Below are 20,400 nucleotides of genomic sequence, written 5' to 3' on the forward strand. Positions count from 1 at the left end.
TCTGAAGCAGTTTTGATTTATCCGTTCACCAGTTGAAGGACATTTAGTTTATTCTGTTTTTGAAAGTAACGAACAAAGTTGCCGTAAATATTTATGTGCAGGTTTTGTATGAATGTAAAGTTTCATTTCTCTGTTTTTTTTGTTTTTTGGGGCAGGGTCTCACTCTGTCACCTAGGCTGGAGTGCAATGGTGCATTCGTAGCTCACTTCAGCCATGAACTCCTGGAGCTCAAGTGATCCTCCCACCTCAGCCTCTCAAGAAGCTAGGACTACAGGTGCTATTTTTAAAATTTTTTGTAGAGACAGGATCTCACTATGTTGCCCAGGCTGGTCTCAAACTCCTGGGCCCAAGGGATCCTCCTGCCTCTCAGCCTCCTAAAGTATTGGGATTACATGTGTGAGCCACAGCCACCCTGACTCATTTCTCTTGGGTAAATTCCTAGGAGTGGAATTACTAGGTCAGTGTTTGATGTGATGTTTTATAGTTTTCATTGTACAGATCTTTTATATCCTTGGTTAAATTTACTCCTAAGTGGAGTTATCTCTTGGTATCCAAAAGGGATTGGTTTCCGGACCCTCCCCACTCCCCGCCATTATGGATACCAAAGTCCATGGTTACTTACGTTCCTTATATAAATTATAAAGGTTCTTTCATTTTATAGGAAAGAAATCTGTATTCCAAAGTGACTGTTCCATCTTGCATTCCTACCAGCAATGTATGGAAGTTTTACTTGTTCTAGTTCTTCATCAGTACCAAGTACTGTCAGGCATGTGTGGTGGTTTTAAGCCATTCTAAGAGCTGTGTATTAGTATTTCATTGTGGTTTAAATTTGCATTTCCCTAATGCTTATTGATGTTGAGCATCTCTTCGTGTACTTACTGGCCATCTATATGTCATCTTCTGTGAAATGTATTTTTATTGCCCATTTTCCATATGGCTTGCTTGTTTTTTTCACTGTTGAGTTTGGAGAGTTCTTTATATATTCTAGCTACTAGTTCCTTGTTGGATGTGTGGTTTCTGACTGTGTTCTCCTAGTCAGTAGCTTGGCTTTTCATCCTCTTGATTTTGATGACATCTAGTTTATCATTTTTTCTTTAATGGATTGTGCTTTTTGTGTCAAGTCTAAGAACTCTTTACCTAGCCCTAGATCTCAAGGATTTTATGATGTTTTATAGCTTTAGCTTTATGTTTTTCATGTAAGTCTATGATCCATTTTGAGTTAATTTTTGTGTAACATGAGACATAGAAGTTCTTGTCCCTTCCTTTCCTTTCCTCTCTTCTCTTTCCCCTTTCCTTTCGACCTCTGGATAACTTCTTGCTCCAGCACCATTTCTTGAAAAGGCTGTTAGCTAAACTTCGTCTATTGAATTGCTTTTGGGTCTTTGTCAAAAATCAATTGGTCTTATATATATGGATCTATTTCTGAATCCTCTATTCTGTTCCATATTCTATTTAATATTTTACCACTTCAAATAAAACAACAGTCTTACTACTATATATTTCCCTTTGCCTTCACCCCTTTGTCTTATAGTTGCCATATGCATTACAAGTTCTATGTGTTAATTTCCTATTGCTGCTGTAACACGTCACCACAAACCTGGTGGGTTAAAACAACTCGAATTTATTATTGTATTCTTCTGGAGGTGAGAAGTCCAAAGTGGATTTTACTGGTCTAAAATCCAACACTGCTAAAAGGTGTCAGCAGAGCTGCATTCCCCTTGGAGGCTTCAGGAGAGAATTAGGTCCCTTGCCTCTTACATTTTATAGAGACTACCTGCATTCTTTGGCTCACAGACCTTACAAATCAGCAAGGTATCATCTTCAAATCTTTCTAACTCTCACCCTCATGCCTCCCTCTTTCACGTAAAGGATCCTTGTGATTACATTAGTCCCACCACATAATCTAGAATAATCTAGAATAATCTCATCATTTAAAGATTCTTAATCACACATACACAGTTTGTTTTACTAGGTAGGCTAACATACTCATGGATTCTGGGATTGGAGCATGGACAGCTTTGGCAGAGGGATAAATATTATTCTGCCAATCACAGTTCACATATGTTGAAAACCTCTGCTGATGTTTGAATTTTTGCTCTCAATCACCATATATATTTTAAAGAATTTTAGAAGAGAAAAAACATCTGTTGTATTTACCTACATTTGGTAGTAATAGTAAATTACTGTTTCTATTGTTCTTTCATTACTCAAGTTCCAGATTTCCTTCTCTGGTCACTTTCCTTCAGCCTAAAGAATTTCCTTTAACATTTAAAAGCATTTCTGCTGGCAATCACTTCTCTTAATTTTTCTTCATTTGATAATTTTTAAATTTTATTGTCATTTCTGAAAGATGCTTCCACAGGATATAGAATTTTGGCTTGACAATTATTTTCTTTCAGCACTTTAAATATAGTCTATCTTTTGACCTCTGTAGTGTTTGAGAATAAATCCAGTCTTGAATTGTTGTTCCAATGTAAAGGGTCATTTTTCTCTGGTTTCTTTAAAGATTTTTTTCTTTGTCTTTGGTTTTCAGCTCGTGGATTTTGATGTGTCTAGGTATAATTTTCTTTGAGTTTATCCTGTTTGTGGTTTGGTGAGCTCCTTGAATATGTCTTTAGCCAACTTGGGGGAGTTTTCAGCCATTATTTTTTCACATATTTTTTTCTGTGCCTTTTTTTGTCTTTTCTGCTTCTGGTACTCCAATAACACGAATATAAAACCTTTTGATATCGTCCCATAATAATAAGCAGTGCTGTGATGCTCTGCTTATTATTAATGAGTCTGTCTTTCTTGCTTGCTTGCTTGCTTGCCTTCCTGCCTTCTTGCCTGCCTTTCTGTCTTTCTGTCTTTCTTGACAGAGTCTCACTCTGTTGCCCAGGCTGGAGTGCAGTGGCACGATTTTAGCTCACTGCAACCTCCACCTCCGGGGTTCAAGCATTTCTCCTGCCTCAGCCTCCTGAGTAGCTGGGATTACAGGCACCCGCCACCACACCTGACTAATTTTTGTACTTCTAGTAGAGACAGGGTTTCACCATGTTGACTGGGCTGGTCTTGAACTCCGGACCTCAAGTGATCCGCCCACCTCAGACTCCCAAAGTGCTGGGATTACAGGTGTGAGCCACCATGCCTGGCTAGTATTTTTTCTTTCTGTAATTCAGAATGGGGGGCATTTCAACTGAACTGTCTTCAAGCTTACTAATTCTTTCCTCTTTTACCTTCATTGTGATAATGAGCCCATCCTGTGAAATTTTTCTTTCACATATTTTCCAATTCTAAAATTTTAATTTATTTTTAGTTTCTTTTTCTCCACTGAGAAGTTCTATCTTTCTGTTTTTAAGAATGTTTCGTTTACCTGTGGAAGATGGTTATAATACCTGTTTTAAATTGTCAGATAATTTCAATATCTGAGTCTTCTGTGCATATGTATCTATTGATTATTTTTTCTCATGAGAATTCATAAGATTTTCCTGGTTCTTTGTATGTCCGGTAATTTTTAATTATATCCTAGATGTTTTTAATGTCATATTCTGACACTCTGGGTTCTGTTAAAATCCTTTAGAAATGGAATTATTTTTGTTGTTGTTTTTACCAGTTATTAAACTGGTTAGATTCAGACTGTAAGTTTTATCTTACTTTCTATTGGCGTTGGTTTCCATGTCAGTTAAGTTTTCAAAGCCTCTGCTATGCTGTTTGAGTCTTTCTGATGCATGTGCTACTCATAGTTAGTCTGGAAATTGCACGGTGATTTATATTGTAGTTCATTGTCAGAAGCTTTCACTGTGCGGCCGGGCGCGGTGGCTCAAGCCTGTAATCCCAGCACTTTGGGAGGCCGAGACGGGCGGATCACGAGGTCAGGAGATCGAGACCATCCTGGCTAACACGGTGAAACCCCGTCTCTACTAAAAATACAAAAAACTAGCCGGGCGAGGTGGCGGGCGCCTGTAGTCCCAGCTACTTGGGAGGCTGAGGCAGGAGAATGGCGTAAACCCGGGAGGCGGAGCTTGCAGTGAGCTGAGATCTGGCCACTGCACTCCAGCCTGGGTGACAGAGCGAGACTCCGTCTCAACAAAAAAAAAAAAAAAAAAGAAGCTTTCACTGTGCTTCTTTGGGTCTGTTTCACATATACATTGCTTGGAGGTGAACCCTAGCCTTGTGTTACTTCATACACAATTAGAGGGTCACCTTCTCCTGTTCTTCAGAATTTCCTTCACACTGTCTGGCTACCTGAAGCCCCCCATTTTGGTTTCTCTGGCCAGAAAGACAGATTTCTCCCAGGTCTTAGTCGCCACTATGTTATTCATTTCCAGGTAACTGTGGCCACCATTGGGTCAAACTGGCAAGAGAAAATATTCAAAAAAAAATATTAATAACGGGCTGGGTGCAGAGTGGCTCATGCCTGTAATCCCAGCACTTTGGGAGGCCGAGGCGGGCAGATCACCTGAGGTCAGGAGTTCGAGACCAATCTGGCCAACATGGTGAAACCCCATCTCTACTAAAAATATAAAAAATTAGCTGGGCGTGGTGGCACACACCTGTAATCCCAGCTACTCGGGAGGCTGAGGCATGAGAATCGCTTGAACCTGGGAGGTGGAGATTGCAGTGAGCCGAGATTGTGCCACTGCACTCCAGCCTGGGTGATAAGAGCAAGACTCTATCTCAAAAAATAGTAATAATAATAATAGCGATTACCCACATCCACACTCTTCAGATAGCAGTCTCCCTTTCCCAGTTCCTCTGTTGCAGAAGTAGGTCTTGTCTTGGAGTTTTAGGTGCTTGTGCCACTCACCCTGACAGTGCCACTCCACAACTGGGTCTACCTTTTGGCCAGGAACAGAAGAGAGAGAAGAGTAGGGGACAAAACAACCAAGGATTTTCCTGTAAACACCCTATCCTACAGGGACTTTACCAGACTAGTAGTAGGAGCTTTCTTCCAGAAGTTTTGCTTCCTATGCCTACTAAACAGATCAATGTTTTACCCCCAAATCAAAACCAGGAGACAAAGGAGATAAAAATGGAACTAAAATTCATCTCCATTTCAGATTATTAATCAAGTTGACTAGTTCCCAGTCCACCTATCATTGTTTATTTTTCTGAATTGCTCTTTGTATTCTGACCAGAGTTGTGTTGTGTTGTTTTGGTTTTGTTTTTGTTTTACTTTTAAGTTCTGGGATACATGTGCAGAACGTGCAGGTTTGTTACCTAGGTATACATGTGCCATGGTGGTTTGCTGCACCTGTCAACCCATCATCTAGGTTTTAAGCCCCACAGGCATTAGGTATTTGTCCTAATGCTCTCCCTCCCCTTGCCCACCGTCCCCTGACAAGCCCCAGTGTGTGATGTTACCCTGTGTCCATGTGTTCTCATTGTTCAGCTCCCACTTGTGAGTGGGAACACGTGGTGTTTGGTTTTCTGTTCCTTTGTTAGTTTGCCTAGAATAATGGCTTCCAGCTCATCCATGTCCCTGCAAAGGACACAAACTCATTCTTTTTCATGGCTGCATAGTATTCCATGGTGTATACAGTATCCAATCTATCACAGTATCCAGTCTATCATTGATGGGCATTTGGGTTGGTTCCAAGTCTTTGCTGTTGCAAATAGTACTGCAATAAACATGTGTTCGTGTGTCTTTATAAAGTAGAATGATTTCAAATCCTTTGGGTACATACCCAGTAATGGGATTGCTGGGTCAAATGCTTTTCTGATTCTACATTCTTGAGAAATCGCCACACTGTCTTCGCAATGGTTGAACTAATTTACACTCCCACCAACAATGTAAAAACATTCCTGTTTCTCCACAGCCTTGCTAGCGTCTGTTGTTTCCTGACTTCTTAATAATTGCCATTTTAACTGGCATAAGGTGGTATCTCATTGTGGTTTTTATTTATATTTCTCTAATGACCAGTGATGATGAGCTTTTTTTCATATGTTTGTTGGCTGCATAAATTTTTAATTTGTACTGTGGGAGGCTGAGAAGGGAGGATCACTTGAGCTTAAGAGTTCAAGACCAGTCTGGGCAATACAGCGAGACTTCATCTGTAATAAAAAACAAAAAATCAGCTGGGTGTGATGGTGCATGCCTGTGGTCCCAGTTACATAGTTGGCTGAGGCAGGAGAATCTCTTGAGCCTGAGAGATCAAGGCAGCAGTGAGCTATGATTATACCACTGCCCTCCAACCTGGGTGACAGAGCAAGACCTTGTCTCATAAATAAATAAATAAATAAATAACACTAACAATGACTGAAACATCATAAAATAGATCTGGTTGTCACTGGTATTTAAGTGTTTTCCTATATCTGATTATATTAATGTACTTCCATTGACAATTATGCCTTCACTGTGCTTCCACCCTCAAGAGGATCTACTAGTATGCAACAGAGGAAGAGAAGATACCTACCTTTAAGGCAGCCTGTACTTTATACATATGTGCGTGCACCTTTGTGAATACACCATTTAGAAGACCTAATACTGTCTCGTTGATTTAAAACCAAGAATGTTGGTTGTGAATAAAAACATTTTAGAAATATTTTCCATTCTAGTCACTTTTTTCCTTCTAAGAACAAGTTTCTATTATGAGTCTCCTATGGGCACCCATGAAAGAATAATCTTTTTTGTTGTTTTTTGAGATGTCACCTGGCTTGGAGTTGCGGTGGCATGATCATGGCTCAGTGCAGCCTCAACCTCGCAGGCTCAAGTGATCCTCCCAACTCAGCCTCCTGAGGAGCTGGGGTTACAGGTGCGCACACCACTATGCCCAGCTAATTTTTCTTCTTTCTTTCTGTAGAGACAGAGTTTTGCCATATTGCCCAGGCTGGTCTTGAGAATAAGTTCTTATATACTGATTTTTGCTGTATGCTGCTTCATGTTATTTTTATTTTGGCCATCAGCAAAGCAAAAAATGTATATGTTTATATTTAGATATATCATCATTTCTGTAATTTTAAAGTTGATTTTCATTTATCAATGAGTGAATAAACCACTTTTCAAAATGTTCTTAGTGTTGACAAGAACTGATGTTTGTTGTGTGCTTCTCTGAACCAGTAGTAAGCTAAGTGTGACACATGGTTTATCTCATTTAATTCTCTCAAACATCCTGTAAGTTAGGTGCTGTTATTACCCTGATTCTACAAGTGAGTTTATTGAATTTTGGAGAGACATTGATCAGTTATAGCTGTTCATTTGACATCTCATTTCTTTACCAGTATTGAAACTGTCAACATAAGATTAAAACATTTCCTTTTTTCTTCCTCCCTGCCACACACCAAGGAAATTGAGATGCCTGGAAAACTGAACCAGTTTTTCATGGTACATTCAAGGCTTAAAAGACTTAGTGGATTTATAGTTGCTAAAACCTGGAGTGCAGTCCTTATTGAGCCCTGAACGGGTTTTTCATGTAAAATTGCTTACGTGTCAAGTGATTCTGTTTCATTTCTCTTAGGTTATAGAGGAACTCTTCAAGGCTACAGCAATGATGGTTCTTTCAAATTGTCCTGAAGATGTTGAACTCTGTCACAAATTCATAGCTCCTGGCCAAAAGGTAATTAGTTTTGTGGATAAAGCCCAATACATCTACTGTTTAATGTGTTAATTGTACATAATGAATAAAATTGTATTTTTAAAATTTTATTTTTTGTCTTCTTTTTATTAAGGACAGATTAGAACATATGCTAAAAAACAACTTTTTAATGTAAGTAGATGTTATACTTTCTTTGAACTTTATTCATTCTTTATCACTGTATTTATCACACTATATTATAATTTTTTAAATTTATATCTGCTTATATAGATCCTATGTATATAGTGTATTTATATATAGACACTGCCCAGATTCCAGGCAAGATCCATGTTTTAATTATTTTTATAGCTCTTGTGTTTGGTTCATAATTGATAATCAGTGTTTCATCAATAAATTAATAAATCATAGCAAGATAAAAATCTAGTAATTATTAACTATGTAACTATAATTCAAACTTACACTAAACAAACTGTAAAAAACATGCTCGATGTAGGTTACAGCAAGACAGGAATTCAGGAACAGAAAACTAAAAGATTACCACAGTGATCAGGGTGAGAGTTAATGATGATTTAGACTGTGTATTAGGGTTCTCCAGAGAAACACGACCAGCCAAGTTTGAGGGTGGGGTGTGTGTGTGGGGAGAGAGAGAGAGAGAGAGAGAGATTGAGAGGTTTATTGTAAAGAATTGGCTCCCATGATTGTAAAGGCTTGTTGCGTTTCAAATCTAAGAGGGTAGGACAAGCTGGAGAATCAAGGAAGAGTTGCCATTCAAGTCCAAAGGCAGTCTCCTGGCAGAATTCCTTCTTTTTCAGGGGGAGATTAGTCTTTGTCTTAGTAAAAACTTCAACTAATTGGATTTAGCCCACCCACATTATGAAGGGTAATATAATCTGCTTTTTTCAAAGTCCATTGATTTAGACATTAATTTTATCCAAAAAGCACCTTCATAGAAGCATTCAGAATACTATTTGACCAAATATCTGGGCACCATGGCCCAGCCAAGTTGACACATAAAATTAACCGTCACAGACCAGGATAGTGGCAAGAGCTCCTATTCTGAATATATTTTAGAGACAGAACAAACAGGATTTATTGAGGGCGAGAGAGAGGAGTTAAGGGTACCTTCAATGTTTTTTTTCTCCTACAGCTGCAAAAATGAAGTTGCCATTAACTGAAGTTGGGAAATCCTTAAGAGAGTATTGGGGCAGGAGCTTTGAGAGGAAGGGATGGTATCAGGAACACAAACATTAAGATTGAGATGCTTTTCAGACGTCCAGCCATAGATGTTGAATAGGCAACTGAAAGTGTGGGTCTGGAGTTTTATAAGATAGTCTTGGGCATGAGTATATTGATAAAAGTGGTCATTAAGTAGATGAAGAAAGAAGTAATTTGGCCTTCTCAAGGAATCTCTGCTGGTGACCAAACAACCAGGGAAGGATCTTAGTTTTCCAGCTCTTATCTAATGAAAAGATTCAAAATGCAGAAATAATACTCACGATTTGTTGAATATTTACCCAGTGATAAAATTTTCATGTATTAGTAGCTCATTTTATCTTCAAAACTCCAAGTAGTTATTATTCTCATTCTACATATTGAGAATCCCTGCAAAGAGGTTGAGTAAAAGATGAAATGGTGATTCAAGCTCATGTTCATCTAATTTCGGAGCTCAGACTTTTAACCTGAGATTTTCATATATTTGGAAAGGCACTGGAAGGGTAGAGTGGTTGTAGCTGCCCCACTATCCTTACGACTCTTACATGTCACTTAACTCTTGTGCTTTGGAGTCCTTTTCCATAAAATGTTAAGGTTGGAAAACGTCCTCTTGGGCTGTGCCGTTTCAATCATTGTCATTGTCACAATCCATTCTGCATACTACAAGTCATAGTTGCAGTTTAAATTTGTGGGGAGAGGAACATCAGCAAGATGAGGAATAGAAGGTCCCAGCCTTCACCACAGAAAGTCCATTTGGCAACTAGTCACATACAAGAACATCTTTGTGAAAATCCCAAAACTTGGGAATGAAGTTGAGACACCCAGATGGACCACAGAACAAAAAGTGCATTAGAAGGGTAAGAGCAATGGCCTCAATTTGATTGAATCCTCCCTCCCCTAAGTAGGCACAGCACCACACAGAAGGTTCCCCTGGGCACACAGTTAATGCAGTGGAAAAAGAGACAGCTATCCAGTTTCCCCAGCATTCTTTGATGCTTCCTACGATGCCCATTCCTGTCTCACAGGGAACCCTGGGGGTAAGGTCTGGACTACCAGGAGTCAAGTAGGAACAAAGGAGTGGGGCAGTGCTCACAGCAACCAGCACACGGATCTTGGTGATAGCTGTATTCTGCCAGCAGGAGCACCTGATGAGAGATACCAGCCAGTGGCATAGCCCATTTACAAAGCCCAGCTGGCTACTGCAGAAGCTCAGTGGGAAGGTCTATCTGCTTGGAGCCCCTGCAGGGCAGCCACGCCATCTAGCCTCAGCATCCACCCCTGTGCTTTGCTCAAACAGGCAGACATCACAAATCTTTTACATTTGTGTAAAATACAAATGGCCAATAGGTTTATCAAAAAGTGTCCAACATCACTAATTAATAAAATGCAAATTAAAACCACAGTGAGATATCCCCTCACACCCGTTAGGATGGCTGTTATCAAAAAGTAGAATGAGACACATTGGCTCATGCCTGTAGTCTCAGCACTTTGGGAGGCTGAGGTGGGAGGATCACTTAAGCCTGGGAGTTCAAGACCAGCCTGGCCAACATAGTGAGACCTTGTCTTTACAAAAAAAATAAAATAAATTAGCCAGGTGTGGTGACACGTGCCTGTAGTGCCAGCTACTCAGGAGGCCAAGGTGGGAGGACTGCTTAAGCCCAGGAGGTTGAGGCTGCAGTGAGCTATGATCATATACGCTGCTGTACTCCAGCCTGGGAGACAGAGCAAGACCTTGTATCAAAAAAAAAAAAGTCAAATGATAACAGGTATTGGCAAAGATGTGGCACTTGGGAACCCTTGTATACTGTTAGTGGGAATGTAAATTAGAAGAGCTGTTACGGAGGATAGTATGGGAGGTTTCTCAAAAAACTAAAAGCATATTTACCATATGATTCAGCAGTCCTACCTCTGGGTACGTATCCAGAACTGAAGTCAGTATGTCAAAGAGATATCTGCACTTATATGTTCTTTGCAGGACTATTCATAGTAGCCAAGATATGGAATCAACCTAAGTGTCCATCAGTGGATGACTGGAAAAAGTAAATGTGTGTATACACAGTGGAATACTATTCAAAGGAAATCTTATTTGTGACAACATGGATCAACCTGGAAGACTTAATGCTAAGTGAAAGAAGCTAGGCACAGAAAGACAAGTGCTGCATGATTCACTTTGATGTGAAATGTAATAAAGTTACACTTAGAGAAGTAGTGAGTAGAATGGTAATTACCAGTGGCAGGTGGGGGGTTCTTGAAGGGAATGGAAAGAAATTGACCAGGGGGTACAAAGTTTCATTTAGATCAGAGGAGTAAGTTTTCAGGATTTACTGCATAACAAAGTGACCATAATTAATTGTAATGTATATCTCAAAATTGCTGAAGGAGTAGATTTTAAATCTTCTCACTACAAAAAAAAAAAAAAATGAAGCATGTGAGGTGATAGATATGTTAAATACCTTGATATAGTCATTCCACAGTGTATAATACCAAAATCACATTGTATCCTGTAAATACATAAACTAGTTATTTGTCAATGAAAAATTCAAACATTTTAAAATAAATGTATATGTGTGATTGTTTGGTGTCTACTACCTCTGTGAGGTCAGAGGCTGTGTTTAAATTGCTTACAATGCCCCCAGGACTTAGCACAGTGCCTGTAATAGACATTCAGTAAATACTGAGTAATTGAGTGCACAAACAAATGACTTGAGTAACCTTGGCTGTAAAGGTTTTCTTCTTTAGGCTGGATTCTCTCCTGAGGTTTCTTATTGGCTCATATCACTATTTACTTCAGTCACTGAGGGTAGTGAACCATGATTCAGAGAACCTGGATTGTAATCCTGGCCCTACCATTTACTAGCCATTAATGAGTAAATTAATATTTTTTAACAAATATTTATTGACTGCCTAATATGAGTTAAGCACTTTGCTAGTTGTTGAGAATAATGAAAACAAACATTTATTTATTTTTTTATGGAGTTTAAAATCTAGAGAAAAAGATGAACAGTTAAATATTTATATGAATAATTACAACTATGAACTTGATGAATAGTGAATCTTTCACTTTTCTGAACTTCAGTTTCCACATCTATAAAAAATACTCTGTCTTATATTGTTGAAAGGATTTAATAAGATACTGTTAAAAGCAATATGTCAGACTAGATAATTTAAAAACACCCTTGCTACAAAACATCTAAAAATAATAGTTAAAATATTATAAGATTCTTTTAAATATGTTGTTGAATTCACTAGAAAGGAGGAGAAGAAGTTCCAGGTGCTAGAAATGAAGAAGGAACCAAACACCAGAGTGATATGCACAGTTGGTGTGATGCTGAGGATTCTCAGGCTGTAGGGTAGGAAACTGGAGGGCGATTTTCCATTCTTTGAAACCAGAGGTTTTAACAGCAATGAGAGGACATGAGAATAGACATAGCAGAATGAATTAGAATCAAGATATCCCCTCAAATGCACACACATATACACAAAGCTAGAACTGGCCAAGGACTACACCCTTAATGAAAGGACCAATTAGAAAATAAGCAAACAAACAGAAAATTGAGCTAGCCAGTGTAGAGAATTTACAGAGAAGTGTAGAAGTATATATGCTTTAGCCTGGGCTTAAGGATAGAGACAAAACAGAAACAGTCTCCATTGAGAATTTGCGGCCACAGTTGGCCCTTAAGTGAGCCTAGAGTTTGAATTTTTATTTCCTGTGTAGTTCAAGAATCTTCATGCTAGGGCATTAAAATAAAAATTTTCAGTTAGTGATAACACTGGAGTAGCTGTAGAAACTAATATAAAACCAATCTTGAAGTTTGTACCCTCAACCCAAGTGGCATGATATTCCCAAAACAAACTCTACTTAAGATAATCTCACAGTCCAAATACACAGGGAAATACCTACCATGAGCAAGAACAGCAGACATAACAAACAGCATTAGATTCCCAAGTTCAGAGGACAGTAATGGCAATAGATTGGTAAAATAGTATCTTCACATAGTTGAAAGAAAATACCTGTTACCTTAGAACTGAAATACTGGGCAACAATAATTTGTAAAACTGAAGAGGTCCATTCATAGTTGAAATGTTAGTCCTTGTGTTGTTTGAAAGGAAGAGAGAGAAACTGGTGAACTTTAGAACTTTTTTTTTTTTTTTTTTTAAAGAGATAGGACGTCGCTCTGTCATCCAGGCTGGAGGGCAGTGGTGTGATCATAGCTCACTGCAGGCTTGAACTCCTGGGCTCAAGCGATTCCTCCTGCCTCAGCCTCCTGAGTAACTGAGACAACTGGTGCAGGCCACCACAACCAGCTGCTTTAGACTGTTAAGTCAGATATGCATGTTAAAATATGCAGGGTAGCCACTAAAAAAAGCATAATGAGATGGTGCTGGTCCGATGACAGTGATTATTAAGTCAGCAACATCAGAGGTATCAAGTTGAGAAATAGGTTGTGTGGTGGTGCCCTCTGTACCACCTTGGCATCACCTTTCTGCTGTTTCATGCTTTTTAAGGCATTGACGCTGAAATTTCTGAAAATACTGGTGTAGCTGAATCTACTGTTGAGTTAATCCTAAAAACAGTAAAGAGAAAAGAAAAAACAGGGAAACAAGGAGAAAAAACAGGGAAACAAGGAGAAAAGAAAAAACAAAAGAGAAACTTTTATGCTTATGTAGACTGCACTGTTAATTATTGAATCTGTATAGATACCACGTGACTTGTATTCTTTTGAGTAGATTTCAGCATATTTTTCACTACCTGTTATAAGTATTTTATATGAAAATGTGCTATTTCAGCAACTCGTGTAGTAATTGAATTTAGCCTTTATGTAGAAATTGTATTCAGTTTATTTTACATTTCCTTTATATTATGTTTCTGAAAATAGTACTTAACCTTTTTTATTTGCTCTTCATTTATCTTTCTGTGTGAATTTGAGGCAAAGGATGACAATAATTATCTTTGTTGTTTAGCAATTTTACTCCAACAGCTTCAGAATAATGAATTTTCTTTATTCAACAATGAAAAATGTGAAATATGAAGGTAGTTCAATGCCGTATCATTTTCTATCGCAATGTTTTTTCCTCCTTTCCTCAAAGCACTTTGGAAACAGTTTCTGGAAAGGAGAAGAGATATTATTTTCTATATATATCAAGAAAAATACTTAGTGGAGAGAGTTGTTGGAAGCCATTAAGGATATCAAATGTCAGAACTGTAATTTGAACTTGAAAGTTCTGCCCCTAATGAAGGTATTGGGGAGTGGAGTGGAAGATGTGGAATAATGAGGTATTTAGACATGAGAGCTAGTAATGAAACAGTAACATACCAATGGTACAAAATCTACTGCTTGTTATTTTGACTGCTCTTTTGTTTCTCAGTGTGATTGGTAGATCATACCAAGTAATCAATATAATAGAATGATAGAATGCCTAAGCAGAAAAGAACTTTATACAAGATAGTTCAATATCCTTATTTTACAAGTGCAAATAATTTTTAAATGTTTGTATAACACATTACAAAAATTAATAACATGCTTTCACAACGTTGAAGTGACTTACATAGCTAGTAGTAGAATCAGATTAAGTGGTAGAATCAGATGAAGAACCCAGAGCCCATTTTCTTTTGTTTTGATGGAACATATGAAACTCCAAGTGTTTTAGGCATTATCTTAGCCATTAAAAGTGTATACTCTGGAGTCAGCAGATCAAGATTTACCATTTACTTACATGAGAAACCTTTGGAAAGTTACTGATCCTCTCTAACCTTCTGCTTCCCTTCTGTAAAATGCTAATTTTAAAATCATTATTACTGCTACTACCAACACAACTAGCACCACCATTACTACCTTAAAAATTACCTATTATTAATACTACATTTTAATTTGAATAGATTTTCCATCTTAGGAAAAAACCTATCTTTCAAAACATAGCTTTAGGGGCTTTATTGTACTGTATGACACAATACAACCCTTTCTGGTTAGTTGTTACGTATATGAACTTCATTTTTGCTTCAGAGAATAAATTTGTGCTGGATAAATTATTTTTTGAGCTCAAGGTCTTTCAGAAAGTTTGTAGATTTTTTGTAAAAAAAAAAAAAAAAAAAAAATCCGTACTGATGCAGTATTTTACCTATAGGTTACAAGCAAACTGACACTCTCATGTTACTGGTGGGTATACAGTGTTATAAAAGGGGCAATATATTTGGCAAAACCTTTCAGAAAATATAAAAATTGCAAATTTTCATCTAACAATTCCACTTTTGCCATGTGACAAATTAGTGTATAATAACTATTTGTAATAATATTAAATAGGTATATATAGGCATGTTTTATAATAGCAAAAGATTAGAATGTGAAATGTCAGGTCACTGGTTAAACTAATTACGTACGATACATCCACAAAATGGAATATTATATAATACAAAAAGTGAAGAATTTCTTTGTATACACACAGAAAGATCTACAAGGTATATTACTCTGTAAAATTAGGTGTGAAAGAGTGTGTATGATATGTATGACATCTATAAAAAAGAAAGATTGTGTATTATTTACATATCTATATAAATAAAATCCTCTAGAGGGATATTCACAATACCGGTAACAGTGATTGTGTGAAAGGAAAGGAACTAGGTGTCTCTGGAACCGCAATGGAAGGGAAATGTATACTCTTTTATACATCTTGATTTTTTTTTAACTATGTTGATAAGTTACCTATTTACATAGTTAAATTAAAAGAAATACTTGTGTTGACTTTCTTTAGGCATGAGGGTGTCTCGTTGAGAGAATCAGTATCTTCCTAGTCTTATAATGCTTAGAATATATTACCAGGCCCTTAGTATGACCTGAAAGAGTCCATGTGATCTGACTTCTGACTGCCTTTCCTATGTAATTTGCTGTGCATGATTCCTCTTGTTCAGCATGCTCTAGTCACACTGACTACCCTTTTGGTTCCATGAACAAGCCAAACTGTTTCTCACCTCAGATCCTTGTACTTGTTGTTCCTTTTGCCTGGAATACTCCTCCCAGGAGACTTCTGTGGTTCATTTCCTTACTCGATGAACACTTCTGTTCAGATGTCAGAAACTTAGGCCTTTCTTGACCATCATATCTGAAATGTCACCCCAAACCCCCTCTGTCTTCTTACTCCACTTTATTTTTCTTCATAGCACTAATGGCTACCCATTTATACTAATATACTATGATTATCTTAGTAATATACTATTATATTATACTATTAGTAATATACTAATATACTATAAGATACTATACTAATAGCTGCCTGATGTTTGCCCTGTCTACTCTTTCCTCACCTGCATCTCTCGCTCTTTCTTTCTCTCACAGACACACGCACGCACACACGCACGAACGTTGGCTCCTTGAAGGCTGAGCTTTATTTTTATCTCCAGTGTCTAGAATTACGTGTAGTGCCTAGTAGGTGCCAAGTATATGTCTGTTGGATAAATAAATGAATTAATCGTGAATTTTAGGAGAAAGTCTTTTGCTGTTGTAGTCTCAGTATTTCATACGTTTTATTAGGGCATTGGCATATCTTGGATTCAGAGAATAATCTTTCCTTGCTTAAGTGACTGGCTTCGCTGTGTATATTGCAAGTAGATGAGGAGTGAGGTTATTGAATGGTTACTTCTCTTTAGGCAGATCAGACTTTTATAGGATTAGATCAGCCTTAATTCCTGATTATTCAGTATTCCCTCATGACCTCACAGTGTGATATAGGAGTAGGCTTTTTCTGGTTTTAAAATGAACTAGTTAACAGCAGCCCAATTGTATTGACTTTTCTCTGCTTGTATCCTGTTTTCCTCCAGCATTTCTTATACTGAAGCAGTGGAGATGTTAAAGCAAGCATCCCAGAACTTCACCTTCACCCCAGAGGTAGTATTTTGTGTGTATATACATATATGTGTGTGAAAATGCTTCCTTCTTGTCTTTAGCTTACTTTATTAAGAATCCTTCAAAATCATCTTATTTCTGTTATTAGCAAAATATGGTATTTGCTCATTTGTACACAGACTTACAGATTTTGTTTGATATTTGCTCAATCTTGTTGAGATACTTAAAACAGAATTAATTTAGAATAAAAATAAGTTGTATCATTTGGAATAGCAGTGACTAAGGGGTTATAAAGGAGAATCCCATGTTTAGGAAGATGAAAATTCTAAAAAAGAAAGATAATCATAGACTATTGCTTTATAGGTCAGGTGTTGGGGCTCATGCCTATAATTCCAGCACTTTGGGAGGCCAAGGCAGGCAGATTGCTTGGGCCCCAAAGTTCAAGACCAGCCTGGGCAATGTAGTGAGACCCTGTCTCTACCCCAAAAAAAAAAAAAATGAATTTTTTAAAAAATAATATTACTGTGGAAGTCAACTAATTCTGTGTTTTCCAAAGTATATTCTGAATGACATTAAAAGATGACCAACGAAGGAAGTTATATTATCAAATAAATTTAGGCAACATAACTAAATTTGTTTTTTTTTTTTTCTTTTTCCAGATTTAGTGCTTGCAGAAACAGGTTTGTTTTTCAGTTGAACTTTATAGAGCCTTTTAGTTTGTGAGCCACTCTGGAAAACAGTGGGGTTTTTTGTTTTGTTTTGCTTTTAAAGAACTTTATATTTAAGAGATGAAGGTCTCATTATGTTGCCTGAGCTCATCTTGAACTCCTGGGCTCAAGGGATCCCCCATTTCAGCCTCCCAAGTAACTGGGACTATAGGAGCATGCCTCAGTACCCAGCCAAGAATTCTTTTTTTTTTTCTTCCAAAAATTACTTGATAAAGATTGTATAGGCCAGGTGTGATAGTTCACGCCTGTAATCCCAGCACTTTAAGAGGCCAAGGTAGGCGGATTGCTTGAGCCCAGGAGTTTAAGATTGCAGTGAGCCATGATCGACTGCAGCCCTCCAGCCTAGGTGACAGAGAAAGACCTTGTCTCTAAGAACAACAACAAAAGAAGATTGTATGTATTCAGGATATACAGCATGATGATTTGATACACGTATACATTGTGTAATAAATTATTACAGTCAAATTAGTTAACACGTCTGTCACTACCCACACTGTACATTAGATCCCCAGAACTTGTTTGTCTTATAACTGAAAGTGCGTACACTTTGATCAGTATCCCCTCATTTGCCCCATTCCCAGACCCCTGACAACCACTGTACAACTCTGTCTTTCTGTGAAGGAACTCCTTTATTTTATTTATTTATTTATTTATTTATTTATTTATTTATTTATTTATTGAAAGACAGGATCTCTCTGTGTTGCTGAGGCTGGAGTGCAGTGGTACAAACATGGCTCACTGCAGATTCCACCTCCTTTATTTTATTTATTTATTTATTTATTTATTGAAAGACAGGATCTCTCTGTGTTGCTGAGGCTGGAGTGCAGTGGTACAAACATGGCTCACTGCAGATTCCACCTCCCGGGCTCACATCAGTCCTCCCAACTCAGTCTTCCAAGTATATGGGACTACAGGTGCGTGCTACCAGGCCTGGCTGATTTTTTTATTTTTTGTAGAGACAGGGTTATGTTGCCTAGGCTAGTCACGAGCTTTTGTGCTCAAGCACTCCTCAGCTTCCCAAAGTGCTGGGATTAAAGGCATGAGCCACTGTCCCCAGCTAGAGCTTTTTTATTTTATTGGCAATGATACAGGTCCAGAAGACCACATGATCTGTCAGTGGGCATGTGTATAGTGTTGGAGGCAAAACTCTTTGTTCCTATTCAAGTTATTTTTTTCCTATAACTAAGATACTGCCAAACAAGTGGTAGTAATAAGATAATGTTAACCTTTGTGTTTAAACTATTCCTTGTACCAGTTCAATCCCAATTAAGTCAGATCTTTATATATTACAAAAGTAACCTGTGCTTGTTATATTTATAATCAATTCTTTGTGTAAGTTTTCATTTCTTTGTCTCCTACCCTGGAAGCTTCGTGAAGTCAGGGATTATAACTATTTTTCTTACCACTTTATCCAGTATATCATATGGTACCTGGAATTTAATAGGCACATTAGTATTTGCTTAATAAATCTATTGAACAGAGTTAATAAATATTCATCAAAGAGCATCTCACACATGAGTTGATTCTTTTTATTTAAAAAGAAGTCACCAGCCGGGCACTGTAGCTCACACCTGTAATCCCAGCACTTTGGGAGGCCAAGGTGGGCAAATCACAAGGTTCAAGACCAGCCTGGCCAACATAGTGAAACCCCATCTCTACTAAAAATACAAAAAAAAAAAAAAAATAGCCGGGCATGATGGTGGGCGCCTGAAGTCCCAGCTACTTGGGAGGCTGAGGCAGGAGAATCGCGTGAATCCAGGAGGTGGAGGTTGCAGTGAGCCGAGATTGTGCCACTGTACTCCAGCCTGGGCAACACAGTCAGACTCTGTCTCAAAAAAAAAAAAAAAAGTCACCAAGAGAAGTCATTTAGCCAAAGATAGGCTCAATATTAGGATTATTATCTTCTGTCATTTAATTTCCCGAGACTTAGGAACAGTTACTGTGGAAGAAGCGTAAGGCACTATTAAAAACTGATTCTGAAGTCAGAATTTTTTTATCCCATTGTAAAGTAGACTTTGTTTTCCTGCAGGTGCTGTATTATCTGCTCCTGGGAGGTGAGGGTAGGGGAACAATGGGGATACAGAAAGCAGTGTTTATCTACTGGCCTCAGCTTTCATCTTTCCAGGCCTGTAGGTGTTCTTGTTAACAAATAGGTCTCTCTGGTTTAGTCAGCTATATAACCTTAGCAGCTCGCTCCACACATGGAGCCTTAGGAAGATGAAGCCCTTGGAATTGATGCAGGTTATTTTCAGGTGCTTAATTGTATATTTCACCTCTGTCTTCTCTTTTGGTCATTTCTTTCTTCTCATTACAGTGGGGTGTTGATCTACAAACTGAACACGAAAAGTACCTGGTGAAGCACTGTGGCAACATACCTGTCTTCGTTATTAATTATCCATTAGCAATCAAGCCTTTCTACATGAGGGATAATGAAGATGGCCCTCAGCACACAGTAAGAAGAGATACTAAATAAATTGGGGTTAGTCCTCTTGGGGTGGGTTTTTCATTTAGCCTTTGGAATCTTTTCTTAAATATCATCTGTCACTCTTTTTATCTCTTAAAATGATAAAGTTTTTCGAAGGCGTCTCTTAAAAATTATTCCGAAAGAAAATCCCAGTGTTCTATAAACATACTTCCTCATTTCTGTCACAAGGTCTTCTTCTTAGTTTATCAGGTGCAAGTTCTTTGTTTTGTTTTGTTTTGTTTTGTTTTGTTTTGTTTTGTTTTTTAATGACTGAGAGGAAGTGGCCTAGAACACTGTATGGCTATACCAAGTCTAGTTAGTCTGTGGTTAAGTACTGGTTAGGAGACTCCTAGGAGGGAAGACATGCTGGGCAAGAGATGACAGCAGTGGCACAGTCAGGTAAAGGAAAAGCTGGCTTGGCAGAGCAGGAGGCTTAGACTGCTTTGGTTTGGACTCTCAAATAGAAATAGCGAGGGGAGGGCTATGAAGTTATCCAGGCAGTCTGGGCAGATTTTCCCTGTCTTAGCTCTTGTCTGACTGTCTCTTCTCTATCTGCCTGTCTTGTCTTTCCTGTTTCTTGCCATCTTTACTGTTTCTTGCCCTGTGTTCTTTTTTTGCCCTTAACTATAGTTGTCTTTTTTCTTTTT

At 38.0% G+C, this 20,400-nt stretch overlaps 1 protein-coding gene across 2 annotated transcripts in view; it reads left to right on the forward strand.

Annotated features, from left to right (window-relative positions):
* NARS2 (asparaginyl-tRNA synthetase 2, mitochondrial (putative)) overlaps positions 1 to 20,400 on the forward strand; it is a 139,097-nt gene that overhangs the window by 92,528 nt on the left and 26,169 nt on the right. For both annotated transcript variants that reach the window (XM_011938906.1, XM_011938907.1), the window contains exons 8-11: positions 7,437 to 7,535; positions 7,648 to 7,685; positions 16,537 to 16,603; positions 19,604 to 19,741. In XM_011938906.1, coding sequence (XP_011794296.1) covers positions 7,437 to 7,535; positions 7,648 to 7,685; positions 16,537 to 16,603; positions 19,604 to 19,741 — 342 coding nt within the window. The remainder of the gene's footprint in view (positions 1 to 7,436; positions 7,536 to 7,647; positions 7,686 to 16,536; positions 16,604 to 19,603; positions 19,742 to 20,400) is intronic.

Source organism: Colobus angolensis, unplaced genomic scaffold, assembly GCF_000951035.1.
Source record: "Colobus angolensis palliatus isolate OR3802 unplaced genomic scaffold, Cang.pa_1.0 Scaffold179, whole genome shotgun sequence".
NCBI classification, from domain to species: Eukaryota; Metazoa; Chordata; class Mammalia; order Primates; family Cercopithecidae; genus Colobus; species Colobus angolensis.